Source organism: Watersipora subatra, chromosome 4 (genome assembly GCF_963576615.1).
Source record: "Watersipora subatra chromosome 4, tzWatSuba1.1, whole genome shotgun sequence".
NCBI classification, from domain to species: Eukaryota; Metazoa; Bryozoa; class Gymnolaemata; order Cheilostomatida; family Watersiporidae; genus Watersipora; species Watersipora subatra.
The window spans coordinates 3,844,891-3,864,743 of record NC_088711.1 but is presented as its reverse complement, the minus strand read 5'-3'; the positions used below and the strand labels follow the sequence as shown (position 1 = coordinate 3,864,743).

The following is a 19,853-nucleotide window of genomic DNA, read 5'->3' as shown; positions in this document are numbered from 1 at the left end:
AAAACATGATGACACACATGTTTGTGGTGTAATCTTTTATGAAGATAAGAAAATTCAGAGACCATGCTGATGGTCAAAGGTACAATTAGCTTCAGCTGTACAATTAATTTCGTTGCTGTGATGGCTGCATCTTGTGGCATAGAAAACATAATTTTAGTACAAATTACCATCATGAAGTCTTTTACTAGTATTTATATGTACAAGTGTATGTCATAGCAGTATTATGTTACTAGGGTGTACTTGTGCATGTGTTCATGGTAACATAATTTAGCTTTTAAGAAAAGTTGGTGACACATGCTGTATGATGCAGAAATAGCTCTTCATAATAAAAATGAATTATTTTTGACATGATAAGCAATGATAAAAACGTTTTAAATTACACATAAATGTTTAACATTGGCTACATTATTTTTTATGCGAAGTTACACCTCAGTTACACATGCATATAAAAAGTTTCACAGGCCCCAGAGCAAGAAATAGTCCTTGCACTCTAATTAAATTTTATTTTTTGTTTAATATAGCTGATATATTTATTTCCTTTAGCTATTTTATTTTGTTTGATTACTCAATTTGGGCCCAATTTGGCAACTGATGCCCTTTGTGATTCCTTGAACTCTCCACCTTTTGTAGAGATAAATGTATTGACTTAAGAGTTGTCCTACTTATAAAACTTGTTGTTTTAAACTGTGGACCGAATGACGCGTAGGCTATACTGGCGTGCGGAAGAGATTGGCTTTTTCACGAGTTCCGGTTAAACAAGCGTGATCCGTTGATGTGTCGTACGTACATGTTTCCGTATTAATCTATTTGGCTGGCCTTGCAAACTACCAAATAATTTTAACTATGATACTAAGAGCGTACGTGCGTATGCGATTTTTAAATGTATCTCTGCGTCAGGACAAAATTTGTTTCCGTTCGTATACGTACACCAGCGCTGAATGTACTAATTTTTCACAGGTTCACGGTTTGATGCTAGGATGGGGATTTTGGTGGTTGGACGATGTGGGTGTTGTGGAACTTGGCATTTAGCCACTTGCACGTGGGTTCTGCGTACAAGTTGTTTCATATTGTTTATTTCATATTGTTTATTATTAGCAAATTTTTATGTTATTAATTTATTACTCATTATTCTCATTAAAGGCCAACAACTAACTTATGTCAATCACTTTAAATACCTCGGAGTCATTATAGAAAATAAACTCAACTTTAATCTTCACATAGAAAAGACTATAACCAAATCTTTATCCAAACTCTACATGCTCATGAGGTCCTTCAGAAGTTGCTCACCCAAAACAAAAACACTTTCTTTTGAAAGCATCTGCCACCCAGTTCTTGAATATTCATCCACTGTCTGGTCTCCATATTTATCCAAGCACATAGACTCCCTCGAGTCTGTGAACAGAAAAGCTTTTAGGTGGGTGTTTAAACTATTAAAAAATGAGAGGATTTCTGACCTCATGTCTGAGTGGTCATGGGCCACTCTTGCAGAGCGTCGGAGGACAGCTGACCAAAATCTAAAAAACAAAATAATAAGGAAAGAAATTGCAATACCAACCCATTTTTTCTCAAATGCCCACTTACACAATACACGCCGCAAAAGCACTAAAGGTGCAATCAACACCAATGTTAAAAAACACTCTTTTTTTGTGCGAACCCTTAACAGCTAGCCAGCCCCCTTTTTTCTTTTTCTTTTTTTTGCGCAACCCTACTAAAAACCTTCAATATTTATTAAAAGTGCTTGCCCCCGCCTAATCCCTACCCTCCACTTTAATAACAACATTGCCCCAACCAAACTTAAAAATCACAATGAAAAGAAGAAAAAAAGAAGAAAGGGAATAGGGATGAAGAAACCCAAACTAAGAGTAATCTACTCATATTACCTAATAAAGATATTGCTCTAATGCCCCATTATGGGGCGAATGCGATTAATTGATTTGACTTGACTGATTACTGTAATAATATGTATCATAGGCAAATCACCTGTGTACCGGTATTGTAGTAAAAGTCAGAGCTTATCAGAAGGACAGGGACTGGCCGGCCAGGGATACAGCGTGATCAGAATCTCAATCCAGTTCGTGTTTGTAGTCTACTAGTTTATTGCGCGCGTTCCACTGCGGCTGTCTTTGGCGGTCTGACGAGATCGCAATTACGAGCATTAAAATGTCACGTGCGCTTAATTAATACCATTACAATTACCATATTGTTTTAAGATTTGCATGTTACTATATAAATATTAAAAAAATTATTAATACTTGTATTGCATGATTAGTTAGTGACAAATATCATCGTTTTGGTATACGAAATATTTTATTGTGGCAACGGTTGACCTAATTATTGTACAGCCAATCAACTGTAGATTTTCCCTTGGTTTGCTATATAACCTTTCAGTTTTGTCATTGCTGTTGTGTTACTGCTTGGTGCTGTGAGATATAACACCAATAAAGATACTGCGTTCTTTACAATAGCTCTGCTTGATTTTCAAAAGCAAATAGTGGATAAAATTCTTGTCACTGTTTCTGACCTTAGCATTGTGATATTAGCCAGCGTATCATAGCTGCATTCACTATAAGTGCTATTGACCGAACATCAAGAATTATTGCGCTTGGCTTACTAGGGTGTAGCAGTTGAGAAAGACACCATCGAGTCTGTTTATCGGCTCACCCACGAGTCTGTTTATCGGCTCACCCACGAGTCTGTTTATCGGCTCACCCACGAGTCTGTTTGAAGCTGTCAGTGAATGGCCCTTGCCCAAGCATAAGTCTGATGTCAGAGCCTTTTTGGGCACTTGTGGGTATTACCGCAGGTTCATTGCAAACTAGGCTGAGCTATCTCGACCACTCAGCCAGTTGTGTTCTACCCAAGCAGGATTCTGCTGGGACAACGAGTGTCAGAATGCCTTTCAGACTCTCAAGAATCATCTGATAACTGCGCCAGTGCTGGCCTATCCGGACTACTCGAAACCATTCATTCTAGATACGGAGGCTAGCCAAGTGGCTTCCAGAGCGGTCTTGTCACAAGAACAAGATGGTCAAGAGAGAGAGTAATTGCGTACTATTCTAAGATGCACTTGCCAGAAGAAGCGAACTATTGTGTGATGCGGCTGGAGTTACTGGCTATTGTGAAGGCCCTAAAACATTTCCGTCTGCAACTGTATGGACGGAAATTTGAGATACTCACCGACCATGCCAGCTTGCCGTGGTTACTCCAAGCTTCAACGTCGACAGGTCAGCTAGCCCAATGGTTCGAAATACTCTCAGAATTTGAATTTACCTTGAAACATCGCAAGGGATTAAAACATAATGCAGACGGACTAAGTCGGCAGATCTGCCAAGATTGCAAGCAGTGCCAACGCTACCTTGCCCCCGAAGCATCTCAAGTGCAGCCAGTACGCATATATGCAGTATCCACTCGTCCAGCGGGACGCCAAACTGAGTTGGCCAAGGCTCAGGAATTGGATGGGCACATTGGAGATGTGTATCAAGGGGTTCGGGAACAGAAACCCTCTCAGACTGGTACCTAGGATGGCAGGCAGAAAAACTGTTTAAATTATGGAAGCACCTAAAATTAGATGAATCTGGTGTGTTGCACGTAGAGTTGCCTTATCAAGGTAGACGAGTCTCAAGGGCGAAATGCCCCTGTGTTAAACAAGAAGAGGTAACACAGACCGCGCACCAAGCTGTCCATCTCGGTTTTAATAAGACCCTGGCCATAATCCGCCAAAGTTGGTTTTGGCCTGGCATGACAAGTTATGTCAGGAAGTGGGTGAATGGATGTGTTGCTTGTCAAAAAGCAAAACCAGCACGCCGCCGACACTCCGATCCCCAAAACAAGCTGGGGACTGGAAGACCATGGCAGGTTATAGCGGTAGATTTATGTGGGCCCTTGCCAGAGACTACCGAAGGTAACACCCAGATTTTAGTTCTAGTAGACCACTTTACAAAATGGTACGACGCCATTCCAATCCGTGATGAGCAGGCCTCAACAGTAGCTAAGGCTCTAGATGAGCGAGTGTTCAGCTACTTTGGGATCCCTGAAATAATACACACGAACCAAAGGACACAGTTTGAGTCAGCTCTATTTAGGGCCTGCTGTGAACTGTGGAACTGCAAGAAAACGCGTTGCGTTCCCTCTGATCCACAGGGAAATTCGATAGTGGAGAGATTGAACCGAACATTAGGAAATTCCCTGAGGGCTGGGCTGGCTGAATCAAAACATTAGGAATGGGATCATCTAGTGTCCCAAATTATGCGGATCATACAAGGTACGCCGCATCGAAGCATTGGAGAGACGCCATATTCATTGATGCTAGGGCGAGATGTCCGACTGCCGCATGACCTCCTGGTCAACTACTCTATCGAGAGGGATTGTACAGAGGATTAGTATGCAGCACAACTACAAAAAGACATGCAGACTGCATACATAAGACTACGACAGCATCAAAAACGCAAACCTCGAACGGATGACTGTGAAAAAGAGCCAAAATTTGTCAAAGGGGATCGAATCTGGCTCAAAACATGCTTCAAGACAAAAGGTAAAGGAACAAAACTTCAACCTAAGTATGTTGGGCCTTACCGCATTACCAAATCTCTGCCCCACCAAACTTATGAAATGGAGCGAAATGCAAAATTGTCGGTGCAGCACGGAGGCAGAATTATGAAAACGCTCCTCCGGGGGAGAACGCTCGGGCCCGCAGACAAAGCTTTGCGAGAAGTACAGAATATGTGGCGACTTGTTTTGAGCCCAAACCCCCTGCGGCGGAAACGTCGGCCAAGCCTACAAACACAGATGTAAAGCAGCGACCCCTTAGGGTAACCAAGAAGCCGATGCATCTACAAAATTATTGGCTGAACAAAATACAAACAGACACTGATAAGCCATCCACTATTCTGGAACAGAATTCTATCTTAGAAGGGGCAGTGTAATAAAAAAGGTTGGCGGTAATTATGACACGGAATTCCCACCATTGTCACCACGGGACAGCTTTTTAGATGAAATGGTGGCCCCGAGGAGAGCTGAGATGGGAGAGGGGAACTAATGAAGTGACTATCAGTCAGTACTCATATTTATAGACTGCTAGCGTGCGTAATAAAGTTCTCTAAACTTATTGCTGTTTATTCAAATCTGAGCAGTCAATTATAATGCGCTCGCTTAATACATGTTCGTTGTAGTATAATATTATATGTATGTTTATATTAGCAAATTTTTATGTTAACCATTTATTACCATATTGTTTTAAGATTTGCATGTTACTATATAAATACTAAAAAAATTATTAATACTCGTATTGCGTGATTAGTTAGTGACAAATATCATCGTTTTGGTATTCGAAATATTTTATTGTGGCAACAGTTGACCTAATTGTTGTGCAGCCAACCAACTTTAGATTTTTCCCTTGGTTTGCTATATAACCTTTCATTTTTGTCATTGCTGTTGTGTTACTGCTTGGTGCTGTGAGATATAACACCAATAAAGATACTGCGTTCTTTACAATAGCTCTGCTTGATTTTCAAAGCAAATAGTGTATAAAATTCTTGTCACTGTTTCTGACTTTAGCATTGTGATATTAGTCAGCGTATCATAGCTGCATTTACTATAAGCACTATAGACCAAACATCAAGAATTATTGCGCTTGGCTTACTAGGGTGTAACAGTTGAGAAAAGACACCATCGAGTCTGTTTATCGGCTCACCCACGAGTCTGTTTATCGGCTCACCCTCGAGTCTGTTTATCAGCTCACCCTCGAGTCTGTTTATCGGTTCACCCACGAGTCTGCGTGAACTCGCCCTTGAGTTGGGAGTCGTCTATCCTTGTCTAGTACAATTTACTTCAAATTCAATACAATCAAGTACAATTCAATACAATCAAGTACAATACAATTAAATGTAATGTTGAAACGAGTTACCAAGTAATAAATACCCAAACAGTTACACCTTTAAATTCAAGAATGTAAATGATGTATATATGCACCCAGCAGTGCAGAGGTTAAAACAAATGTTACCGCATCGATGTTTTTCACTGCGGTGTAGCTCTTTATTTCGTTGTTTGCTAGTTATTCAGTCTCTCTCTCACTAGGATTCCTTCTCTTAATGTGGTTTCTTCTCCCACCATTTTTCCACCTTCTCTGCATTACAGCTACTTATATGGTGAGTTATGTGATAGTTTATGGGTTTTCCATAAAAGCTGGCTGGTGTATAACTAGGCTCATCCCATGATAGCTCGATGCATGTGGCAATTAGTAAAGCCGGGCTTAGCAAATCCATCACATGGGGATGGGTACCTCGCATTAACATGCTTGCTCGAGCAAGTCTAAGGCACAATTTATAATCGGATTTAATCTATTCTCTGGCATCTTTTACTTACTGTAGAATTGGAATGACTCGGCCCATCCTATCAGTAAGAATTAAATTGACTCTTTATTGTCATCATAGAGGAATTGACTCGATTATCCCTTTTTCAATGAGCAAAAAGACTTGAGTCAAAGCTTCATATTATTACTCTCAATATCTCTATGATTAGTAATTTTTTACTGCGTTAATGGAAAATCAATCATTAGCTCAAGCTCAATCATGTTAGAGCTTGTCACATCGACAGGTCTAAATCTGTTTTCCTCATCTGTCTTCAGCATTAGTACTTATTCCCCCTTCTCTAAACAAATTTGCCAATTTGTTGACTTTTTTTGTTAAAATTGGTTTCTGCATAAACATTAACCATTCTCCTGTAAATCTCACTAGGTTTACACCCTTCAGCTACCAAACAATTAATATCTTTCTCTGTTCAATTCTGGAGCATGTGTCTTGGTCAGACATTTTAGAAAATCTCAAAAAGGATCACATGAGTCAGCAGTAGAAATAGTACAAGTTTTCAATAAAAATTAGGCTTTCACCTATAATAGAACGCTTTTTTTGTAAATAAATTCACTTTATTTATTGAATGGTGCTCATAAAATCTAGTACATTATGCTTACTAAAGCGCCTCAATCTAATAAATTAATCAATTCAAGCTTTATCTGTTTCGTGATGTGGAAGTAAAATATATATTAACTTATTCTCACATATAATTGATTTACTTGTTCGTTTTGCACTATAACTAGCAACCATGGTGTTAAGTGCATGATCAGACTTCATGCCTGTTTTAAATCTATTTGCTTTGAGAACAAATACACATTATTTTTGGACCATTTCAATGAACCAGTAACAAACTTGGGATTTACTAGATTTTTGTTTGCTGAACTGGTCTGAACTGCTACACTTAGAGCACCTACGCGCACCTTCCCTAAGATATGCTTTTGAAATTTTATATTCAAGTCTTGCCTATACCTACTAAGCTCTCGAATTGCCAATGGTTTAGTTTTGAAAGAGCTTCAACATTTTACCTGCAAGTGTGTCTTCATCCTCATTATCTGGAATTCTTTCTGTCATTGCTTCTGATATGCAGCTACAGTTGAAGCTATATCAACAATTGGTTTAATGAGAAAGCTTGTTTTGATATTGCATCTCATCTTAACAGAGCTGGTTCTACGTTTTACCTAGCTTTTTTGTTGAACCATAAAATAAAAATCATATTTTCCCGTTTTCTGGCTGGTATTTTCATAACTTACTATAACCTTCATCTGCTAGATTGTAATGGTTCATTAAACAAATCTTCTTTACAGTCTGTTTTCAATAAATGAGTTCAGGTTTCTGTGGCGTTTTAGATATTTACAGTGCACCCTCGAGATACGATTACCCTGATATACGATTTTTTCACCTTACGAAATCAAACATTGTGATATCTTCACCTCGCTATACGAATTTTATTTCACCATACGAATTTGAGAAAAGTTTCGCCCGAGTTAAAATTTGGCCGTCGGTGTGCTCATAACACACGTCGAAATAAAAAAGACATCGAAGTATAGTTTGCCGAAAGCATTCTTAGAACGTTTAGAAGAGACACGATGATCGACTTCTCTCATGTCCGCATGGAAAATTTCGTGTAAAATACACAAGCGAGAGCAAATATTCATTCATAGCGTTATAGCTTTTACTATAAACTTTTAAGTCAGCATACGTATATAACTACAACTATCTACATTTAATTCGTTATCTATGTAATCTGAGACCGATACAAACGTTACAAAACGAAGGAAAAATGATTTCTATGTCAACAAAGTTGGATGTCGTAAGTAAGAAGAAGGGACCCGTATTATTAACATTGTCAAGGAATATGATCGCAACCAATCAGCATTTGCAATTATTATTAAAACAAGAACTCCATTAAAGCAAGCACAAGAAAGAGCTTCCGACTGAATATTTGAATGAGCTAGGTCATGCACGCGATCAGCATTCAAAAGGAGCAACCATTTAGTAAAGGCGAGGATGTAGAAGATACTGAAAATCCCACATTCGCAGAAATATTTCAAGTGTTTAATTTACTGATGTGGATTGTACATTAAAACAATGCATGCATCATATATATTACTTATCTCTTGTGTGACATGTTTTTCATATTTTATTCATTTTATTTGTTTCCTTTTGATTTTATGTTATATTTTCTTGATTAACCATGACTTTGCATATGGGCTTGTTATCTTCTACGTGAATACAATTCATCGTATGTATGTATGTAACTCATATAACTAGCTACTCAAGATAGTTGACGCATCCACATTACTTTCTGAAACTTGCTAAAGCCCTGTCCCCCCATAGGGTATAAATACATACAAACTTTGTATGTATGGTTACATTGATTCTTGTGCACATTTCATACAAGACAAACTACTGTACCACATTCTCTGGATCCTTTTACAAGCGCTAGCTAGCAATTTTCTGCATTGCACCATCAATTTTTTTCGTTGAAAAAGTAAAAAATTGGACAGGAATGGACAACTTCTTTTAGCCTGCTAAAAAATTCCAATTCATTACATTTTAAATTTATTTTCAAGTGTAAAGCACCATAATTAGCATTGATACGTTTTTGCCTCCTCTCTGCTTTACCCGCTACATGTACCAGCTAAAGCCACGTTACTCCAAAGGTATGTACGTCCAGTATAGAAAGTATAATTTTATTTTTCTTTTCGGTAGCCATTAAATGGTCAAGTGTGGGGGAGGCCGCTTTCAATAACTGCATCGCTCGGCCTTATTGATTTAGGTTGAAAAAGGTTTCAACCAGATAGGCTAATGTTTATAGTGAAAGTGAAGATAGGAACTGCTGCAGGATAAAATTTTGTAATAAAAAGTTGAAATTCAGTAAAATAGTTCAAAATACGTACTAAAACTTAGTTTTAAGTGTAGGCATAGCAAGCTAAACTTACTTAAAGTGAATTCAAAGTTTATGTTATGCGTACTTTTTGAAGGCAAGAACTCCTTACCGTACGTACTACATTTGGTACACACATTATAATTTTGCATTTTATTGCAGATCATAACCATTAAAATACACAAATACAATACAGTTACTGTAAGTAACTGTAATTACTAAAGTTAACATACTATTTTGTTGCTAATTGTCAATATGTACACATTTTTATTAAAAAAATTGACGATTTTTACCAGGGGTTTTTGCACTGTATAATTACAATGGTCTCTATACCCCGATATACGATTTTTTCACCATACGATGCCAACCCTGGAACGAATTAACATCGTATCTCGAGGGTGCACTGTACTTAATTTGAGTGGGATTCTTATGATTTTAATCTCTCCCTCATTTATCTCTCATTCTGTATTGCATCTAGTTTTTAGTTTCACAAGCTTTACTTTATTGCTGTGACTGCTTTTTGAGATGCCTGCTATTTGCTGTTTGAGATTCAAGGGACGTCTTTTAACCAATGTTCAAGGAAAAAACAAAGCAGAACTAAAATATATTGATGCTCTGAGCGTAACCTTTAGCGAAAGTACATCTCAGTCATCGTTCATCATTATCTACATGTAGATACATTAATATTCTTCATAATGATAGACTAGCTTTATACTTGCCAGTCAATGTGATTTTGCTTAAATGGTTAGATCAATAATAAGTTCTGTTATAGTTGTAAGTATTCATGTGACTGATTACCATTTTAGCTATATTTTAATAAAGTGTTAATATGCAGCCTTACTAATTTTTTTAATAAGTGTTGGCGACACAAGCAGTTCTACTTGTTTACGTTGGCATGCTTAAGCATTAGGTTGCTACAGTCATCTATTCATTTCCAAAATATGCTTTTATTTCGTGTTCAAGGTTTCCGTACCATATCCATCGTTTTTTGACGTCATCAAGCCGTTTACACATGCGCTTGTTCACGAAAAAGCCGCCATATTTGTAGAAAATGATCGTTGTTCTTTTATTTAATAGTACTTATTGGTGTTGTTTTGATACTATAATAAAAAAATTGCAAACAAAAGCATCGTTTTCAAAAATTCATTGCAAAAGCTTCGTGTTTTTAACGATAAAATTGTCTATAAAGATGGCCGACAACGATAAAATGATGTCATGAAAAAACGAAGGATTGCATGGTGTTAGTTGTTACATAGTTTGTTACATTGGTGTGACCTGCATTGCATTACTTCAGGCTCATTACTAGACTGTAATCTGCTTACACTATAAATCACCCTAACTCAGAATATATGTATATTGTTTGAATAGCTTGTATTTTTCTAAACATGCAGTTTTTATTAAACCATAACTGTCATGTACAACTTTTATCGTATATTTTAGGTAAATCAGGCATGCTGATTCCGATTATGTACTCAAAATAAAGATTGGTCCACTAGCCTTCAAAGTCATGAAAGCTTTTTTAAAGCATTTTAATATCCGTCTCGAAAACAACACGATCGGCACAGCAAGCTTCGCCCATAAATATTTGATGTAGCCTAGCTTTTTGGAATGAAAGTTAGGGATGTTTCATTCGATTCAGAATGATAGAGATGGGTGTCTTAAAACCCATTATTATCTAAATTCAGCCTGTAAAATAATCTTTCTTTTATGCAAGGTAGATGAACTATTTAAAATTGCTTGTAGCTTGTTACATGATGTTTAATTGGCTGGACGCCGAGAAAAATGAGCTCAAAAAAACGCGATTTTATCACAAGCTAGTGTTGTTATTGCGCTTTTTTGAGCTCATTTTTAAATATGCATTGTTAAATAGATTTTTAAATATGCATTATTTAATAGCTTATTTACCTTTCAGAAACGATGGAAATTATTTTGAAGGCTAAATTTAGATAATAATGGGGTTTAAGACACCCACCTCTATCATTCTAAATCGGACTAAACATCCTTAACTTCTGTTCCTAAAAAGCTAGGCTACGTCAAAAATTTATGGGCGGAGCTTGTTGCGCCGATCGTGTTATTTTCGAGACTGATATTGAAGCGTTGTAAAATGCCTTCATTACTCTGAAAGTTAGTGGACCAATCTTTATTTTGAGTACAAAATCGGAATCAGCCTGTCTGATTCACGTAGCAAATACGATAAAAGTTCTACGTGACAGTTATGGTTTAAAGCTCGTTTGTATCCTATGCAGAAAAATTGGAATCTCAAATAGTGCCCACATTGCAAAAGCAAGACAAATATATCGGTTCTCCTGTAAGTTTAGTGTTTGCTCACTTTCCGAATGTTTTTATCGGTGTTACCAAACAACTATCGGAGTTTTGGTGGTTTAACTCGTCACACAGTGGAGCGGTTAGCGCTTTCATAAAACTCCAAAAAGGCTAAAAATAGTTTATTCATACTATTAATTCACAACAGTTATTAAAGCACGTTTCATTCTTTTTTAGCTGAAGACTGAACTGGGTCACTGCCATTTGTTTTCAAACAAAAGGTGCAAAGAAAAAACTCCTTATTTTCTTTTCATCATAGACCGCATTTGAATTAAGATCATGAGCTCACAGAAAGGAAATACAGCTCGCACTCGACCACAGAAGCACAAAAATTCTCGAGCATTTAAAAACAATCAAAATGATAGAACCAACCTCATACAAATGCTAAATAGCCTGGAGATATTTGGAGTGTGTACGAGATGCAAAGACCAGATTGAGTGGAGAATTAAATATAAGAAGTACAAACCTCTCGCTGCTCCAAAAAAATGGTGGGCATCCCTTTGTGTTCTTCACACATGCATCTCACATAATACCCTTTACATTTCTCATCCTGTAGTTAGCTCGGATGTTGGCAGCACTCGGAGTAGCAGCATGGCTTGGAAGCGTCTCTCTTTCCTGTATAAACTTACCTGTAACTTTTTGGTGCTTTAAGATAATCATGAATCATTATTTTTCATAATTGTGTAATACTAATTTTTAGGCAAGTTTTTTGTTCATGTCAACTTGCCAGAATCACTGACATAAATGAAAAGTATTCCTGATACTGTTAACATAATAATTAAAGTATGTGGGCAAATATTGTTTACATGTGTCATCTATTTTGTAGCGTTAAGTGTGAACAGAAGACAGTGAAGAGAGCGTACACCACTGCATGTGAGCCGTGCGGAAGTAGTTTGCAAATATGCCTAAAATGCCTACAGCCTGGAGAACTAGTACAAAAGTAGGCCTTCTGTAACTTACGTGAGGCTTATTTCAGGTTTCATTTGTGTACTGTGATAGTAGTAGATAACATGTGCTGTATACTGTACATGTACTGTGATACAGTAGATAACTTTTGTTGACAACTTTTAGTGTAAATCTGTTTCTGCCAATCACAGCCAACGATTGGTAACGACACTCAGCATTTATCTAGATCGTTATTATTACAGTCGTTGCATGGAACGCCTGGGGATGCCTCAAACACCTGGTCTCGGGTGACCCACACAATAGCAATTATGGGGTGCTCTGCATAACTGTTGTCCATGCAGTTGATTAAAAAGTTGACCTTTCGTGGCCAAATCTGATAGTGAAATTCTTGTCCGAGTTCTTGTTGTGTATTCTCAAAAGGCTATTGAGTTTATAGTTAGTGATTGTAATAATTTGGTGAGTTGTGTAAGTTTACTTCTTGCTGCATGAATTTTTTTACTCAGTCCTCAAACTGATTAAATGTTTAACCTTTTCTTTTATTCTCACAGGAAAATTTATGTCGAGTGCTGTATTAGCATCCTAAAATGGCAAATCATTTTTGAGTGACATGAGTAGGTTGGCATTGAGGTAACTTTTGTTATTACAAAACTAGCAGTAAGCCTCCGGATGTCTTCCATTTCAAGTCATTTAGTCGGCGGGTGGGTGCGGCAGTTGGGTAGGTGTTGAAGAGGCTGGTTTTCAGGAACCATACGGAGTTTTAAAACCAAGTATTTTTAGCGAACTGTCGGAAAGCAGAGAGCCTATAAATGTGGTTTGGATGAAATTGGCCCAAAGTTGTGGAAGCGCATAGAGTTCATGCAGACTAACATACAGATGCACCCACATATAGACATACAGATGCACCCACATATAGACATACAGATGCACCCACATATAGACATACAGATGCACCCACATATAGACGACTAAGTAGGATTTATTGATATAGATTATTAAATCAGTTAAATATTACAAATGCAACAGCTATTGATGAGTTTTCACCAGTTTAGGTGTTACGGTCTTGCTAATAGGTAACTTGCATTTGTGGCTGAGTAAAAATGTCGGTGGAAAGGAGATATTTAGCAATGAGTTGATAGCAAAACAGCTTTAAAAACTAAAATGCAGGGAGGTGAGTTGGGCTTTACACCTTTACGTTCAAGAGCGATCTAGCTGGCAGCTCATTCGAGGAGCACCCTCAATATAAATAGTTTCTCGCAACGGTAGATTATTCTCATGCATCACTTAGTGCATTTTAATTTGGATCTTTCAGCAAATCAGTGATACTTCATATGATCCTTTAAATGAAACTAATATTGTACTTTTATTGACGGTCTCCTTCTTTCAGCATTCTTGTTCCTTCCTTTTGGCTGTGCGTCGGACAAAAAGATACTTCCCGTACTCACGCAATTATATCTCATTGTTAAAAACACTTATGACAAATTTCCATGCATGGCATGAATTGGTTTAATTTAGTATTAGACATTGGTGTCTGGTAGTAGATATACTGTAAAACCTTTATTTGAACGTCACCTTTATTTAAATGACACCTCAATAGAACATCACCTCTAATAAAACACCACTATAGGAAAAGGGGTGAAAAATACAGCGCCACCCTATAATTGAATGTCACCTTTGTTTGCCTGCCAATTTGAAATTCCTTAATCTTTACAAACCCATAATAAAAAGTGATCAGAAAAAAGTGCCCACAAAATGGTGCTAATAATGACTCGGTTACATGAATAACAACTAGTTTTTTTGTTGTCGCTGTAGTGGTTGTCATGGTTTTAGTGACGGTGTCCCAACAATGATCGATCGCTAAAATCAGAACTACACTCTGATTTGAAGTTACTAAGATCTAAATTCAATACATTGTATTCAAAATCATCCATAATGTGGTTTACAATCTTCCCTGAAGACTTTGAAGCGTTTTGATGAATAGTGAGAATGCGCTTCAAGAACACCGTATGATGGCAGCCATTGTTATTAAAGCCCGTTTTCTTACTCCAAAACTTTGTGGTTTTTTCTTTAAAAGTGACACTGTCGGAATAATTAATAACTGTATTCGGCTAATTGTTTTTAGTCAAAGTACTTTGTTCAACTCGATCGGATACTTTGACGTATATGAAAAATAGTTTAACAAAAATGCTGGCTTTATTTGAACGTCACCTTCTAATGAAACGCCAGGGGGAAGGTTTAGAAAATACAGCACATTGGTGTTCAAATAGAGGTTTTACAATAGGTATCTAGCAGTAGACATAGGTATCTAGCATTAGATATAGGTATCTAGTAGTAGACATAGGTATCTAGTAGTAGACATAGGTATCTAGTAGTAGATATAGGTATCTAGTAGTAGATATAGGTATATAGTAGTAGACATAGGTATCTAGCAGTAGACATAGGTATCTAGTAGTAGATATAGGTATCTAGTAGTAGATATAGGTATCTAGTAGTAGATATAGGTATCTACATGTAGTAGTAGACATAGGTATATAGCAGTAGACATAGGTATCTAGCAGTAGACATAGGTATCTAGTAGTAGATATAGGTATCTAGTAGTAGATATAGGTATCTAGTAGTAGACATAGGTATCTAGCAGTAGACATAGGTATCTAGTAGTAGATATAGGTATCTAGTAGTAGATATAGGTATCTAGTAGTAGATATAGGTATCTACATGTAGTAGTAGACATAGGTATATAGCAGTAGACATAGGTATCTAGCAGTAGACATAGGTATCTAGTAGTAGATATAGGTATCTAGTAGTAGATATAGGTATCTAGTAGTAGACATAGGTATCTAGCAGTAGACCTAGGTATCTAGTAGTAGATATAGGTATCTAGTAGTAGATATAGGTATCTACATGTAGTAGTAGACACAGGTATCTAGCAGTAGACATAGGTATCTAGTAGTAGATATAGGTATCTAGTAGTAGATATAGGTATCTAGTAGTAGATATAGGTATCTAGTAGTAGATATAGGTATCTAGTAGTAGATATAGGTATCTAGTAGTAGATATAGGTGTCTAGTAGTAGATATAGGTGTCTAGTAGTAGATATAGGTGTCTAGTAGTAGATATAGGTATCTAGTAGTAGATATAGGTATATAGTAGTAGATATAAGTATCTAGTAGTAGACAGGTATATGGTAGTAGACATAGGTATCTAGTAGTAGACATAGGTATCTAGTAGTAGATGTAGGTATCTAGTAGTAGATATAGGTATCTAGTAGTAGACATAGGTGTCTAGTAGTAGACATAGGTATATAGTAGTAGATATAGGTACCTAGTAGTAGATATAGGTATCTAGTAGTAGATATAGGTATATAGTAATAGACATAGATATCTCAAATTAGACATGTGTATGTAGTAGTTGCCATAGGTACAATACACCCTCAGGATAAGATAACCCTGATATACAATTTTTTTCACCTTACGAAGTAAAACGTGATAATTTTTTTAACCTCACCACACGAATATTTTTCTACTATAATTTTAAAAATTTTTCACTCAACTTCAAATTTGGCAGTCGATGTGCCTATTACGTACGTCCAAATAACAAAAACGACAAAGTGCTGTGCGCCAAAAATCTTTTTACAACGCCTGAAAGAGACATGATGACCGATTTCTCTCAGTTCAGCGATTCTTGTGTGTAAAACAGTAATACATCCCCAACGTTAAAACCAGTAGCCAAGTTGGAGTTGCAATCTCTTCAAACAGAAGGTCAAACAACTGCTTTTAACCTGCTAACAAAAATCCACTTCATTACGAAAACAGCACCGTTTGGGCTTTCTTGCCGAATTAGGTTGAAAAAAGTTTTAAACATGCCCGCTAAAAGCTATAGCGAAAGCGAAGACCGAAACTGATGAGTGATAAAATTTCAGTGCTAAAGAATTGAGCTGCAGTAAAATAGTTGAAAATACATACTAAAGCTTGTACATGTACAGCACTTATATGAAATGTTGACGGTTTTACCAAGGGATATTTGCATTATATAATTACTATGGTTTCTATACCCCTACATACGATTTTTTCACCATTCGATGCCAACCCTGGAACGAACCAAAATCAGATTCTGAGGGTGCACCGTATATATAAGTAATAAATATAGGTATCTAGTAGTAGACATTATCTATCTAGTAGTAGTATCTTTCCACTCCATCAAACTAGTAACCTAAAAAGCCAAAATGTAATTTTTATGTAATTGGTTATATACAGTTGTATATATATATATATGGATAGCTAACTGATTTGCTATATATTTAGTCAGTTGACAAACTTGCTGGTTTCAGGACAGTGCTATCTGCAGCTGAGGAGAACAAGCAGAGACAGCAGTTGGAGGCGGAGCTTGGAACTTTACCGGAAAGAAAGCGAAGTAAGGCTGTCGGTTATAAAACAATTGTATTGTATAACACATACTGGACACCTTCTCCGTATGCTGATATTTCATGCGAGTCGATAGACATAGGGAACATCCCAGCTTCTTATGAACCCAAACTGGAGATACACGACGTGTCCATGTGGTATACTTTGTACGACATGTTCGTGTGGTATACTTTGTACGACATGTCCGTGTGGTATACTTTGTACAACATGTTCGTGTGGTATACTTTGTATGACATGTCCGTGCGGTGTACTTTGTACGACATGTCCGTGTGGTATACTTTGTATGACATGTCCGTGCGGTGTACTTTGTACGACATGTCCGTGTGGTATATATTGTACGATATGTCCGTGTGGTGTACTTTGTACGACATGTCCATGTGGTATACTTTGTACGACATGTCCGTGTGGTATACTTTGTACGACATGTCCGTGTGGTATACTTTGTACGACATGTCCGTGTGGTGTACTTTGTACGACATGTCCGTGTGGTATACTTTGTATGACATGTCCGTGCGGTGTACTTTGTACGACATGTCCGTGTGGTATACTTTGTACGACATGTCTGTGTGGTGTACTTTGTGAGCTTGAGTTTTACAGTCAAGGCTAACCACATTTTATAGTTGAATTTATGTTTACACTTTCTCTCTCCACTAAGCTCAAAGTCAAGCTTACCAGATATTGGTTCGGCGGTAAAAGTACTATCCTGCATAGAGTATACACTTGAACTTATAATCACTTCTACACATGAATTCCTTGAGACATGATGTAAAATTTGAGTAAATCTTTTTCTCGACACGGAAAATAATCTTCTCCGGACATTGCAGTTTTGTAACTAAATAAAGAAAGCTTGTAGAATTTAAAAAAGATGTAAAAATAATTAAAAAAAATATAAAGTGGGTAATTTAAAATATATATTGTGTAAGTTACTTACAGTTTTGCCATGTATGTCTATCACTCAGTTTCTTACCAAACCTATCCTTGTATTCACTTGAAGTAATTATAAAATCCTCCTTTTACTAATTATTGCTTTACTACTTTGGTTTCTACAAATAATACAATTTTTTCCGTTCAACTCTTGCATAGTTTTACCTCATGTATTTGTTTTAATATTATATGTAAAACTTGAAATACCTGTATTTTCGATTGAAATACCAATATTTGTGGACTCAAGAACGAATTAACCGCAATAATGTGTCATGGTACATGAGTAGATATATCTACACATGCACCATGACACATTGTTAAGTGTGTCATGTAACATTTAATATTTACATGTATCTACACATGTAGGCTACGTAGCTTCTTACTCAGTCACATCCATAGCCTCTGTTAATACCACACAAACTTAGCCTCTGTTACCCACGTACATAGCCTCTGTTACCCACATACATAGCCTCTTTTACCCTCATACATTGCCTCACGACATAAGATAGTCTGTGTTATGCAGGGACAGCTGAAAGAAGAATTCAAGCTGAGATGCCAATAGGCGCAACAAATCAAGTGACGCTGGAAAGCAGCGATGACAGCGAGGTTGGTGATGTGACATAATGCTGCAATTTTCAAGTATCAGCATGCTAGCTGTATGAATGGTGCTAAGATATGGTATCATACCAGAAAATCTTATGAAATTCCTTCAATATGCCTTTATATATAAGTCTTCTTTGAATTAGACTTGACAATTTTTATGAAAAAAACAAATTTCACTAAGCCAGTCTAAGGCCTGGAAAGACTTCACTCAACATCCAGTAAATGTTAAATGCTCTTACAAAAGCCCAAACCATCTTAGGAGCACATTCATAGATTGAAGATATGATTTTTTTATATGTACAGTCATACTGTACCTTCACATCGAGCTTAATGCGTGCTGGGACTGAGCTTGGATATTAATTTACATGCATCTCAAGGCACTATTTCCTATATAAAATATTTAAGTACAAATCAATCTGTTACCAAACTGAAAAAACACCTAAATAGGATTTTACAGTGGAAAAATGTGTTTTTAATTGTTGTAATTCAGTACCTACAATACCAATTTAGTCATGATCTGCAATAAAATGTTACCTCACTGTGTATATCAGTGAATAGAGCTTTTACCTTCGAGACACGTTGTAGATTACGACTGTGAGCAGCAACGACTTGAGAGCAGCCCGTTCAGTATTCTAAGCTTTTGTTACTCTACGTAATAGAAACTTTGAATTTAACTTTAATAAATTTAGCTTACTAAACTCATTTGAAGGAAAGTTTTAATCTTTCACTAAACTTAAATTTTATTATATTTTTCTAGTGTTTATCTCCGGTTAAGCGGTTTTTGCCTCGCATTCACTGTAACTTTTAGTCTACCATATAAAAACATTTTCAAACTGATTTGAGGAGAAAGATTCAGTGATGCTGTTCTCGAAAACAGCCTCTCGCATACTTGGCCATACAGTGTGGTGGCCATCGACATCCGGCACATATTCCAAAGATTACTCTCAGTTCAAGTAAGAAAATTGCCAGAAAGTCAGCTTGTATCTCAAGTCTCTCATGTTGGGACATTTGTATGTAGAGGTAATACTACCATTTAACTGCTCTGAGGAAAGCAGTGATGTGATGTAATTTTACCGGCACTAGTGAGCTGTTAGTCTTGTTGCGTAGTAATCTACTCTTGCTAGCAATCGCATGCTACTCTCACGTCTGCATTCTTCCCTGCATGACCTATGAACAATTCTATTCTACCCACGTGTACAACTCATGAGGTTTGTAATATATATATTGTTTTGTAGTGCCTACTTTTTTTGCAATGGTGCAAACAAAGATTATCTGTAAGTTCATAGTGTATCTGTTGCAGAGTGACAGTGACAAGGAGGACAGACTATCAGCCTGCTGTAGTGAGCAAGAGGCTTTAGACACCTGAGAAAATCCCATAGACAATGACTGCATGAGACAAACTGGTGCTAGCAACATGAAGTAGACAGAGACTGCGGATCTATAAGA

General features: G+C 37.0%; 1 protein-coding gene across 1 annotated transcript; it reads left to right on the top strand.

The window, feature by feature from the left end:
- Positions 1-757: 757 nt before the first annotated feature.
- On the top strand, positions 758-19,845 carry LOC137395243 (uncharacterized protein C9orf85 homolog). The gene is made up of 6 exons (XM_068082096.1): positions 758-779; positions 11,734-12,044; positions 12,383-12,496; positions 16,787-16,869; positions 18,328-18,410; positions 19,708-19,845. Exons 2-6 carry the CDS (start codon positions 11,836-11,838, stop codon positions 19,771-19,773), a joined length of 555 nt encoding a protein of 184 aa, XP_067938197.1. The 5' UTR covers positions 758-779; positions 11,734-11,835; the 3' UTR covers positions 19,774-19,845.
- Positions 19,846-19,853: the final 8 nt, after the last annotated feature.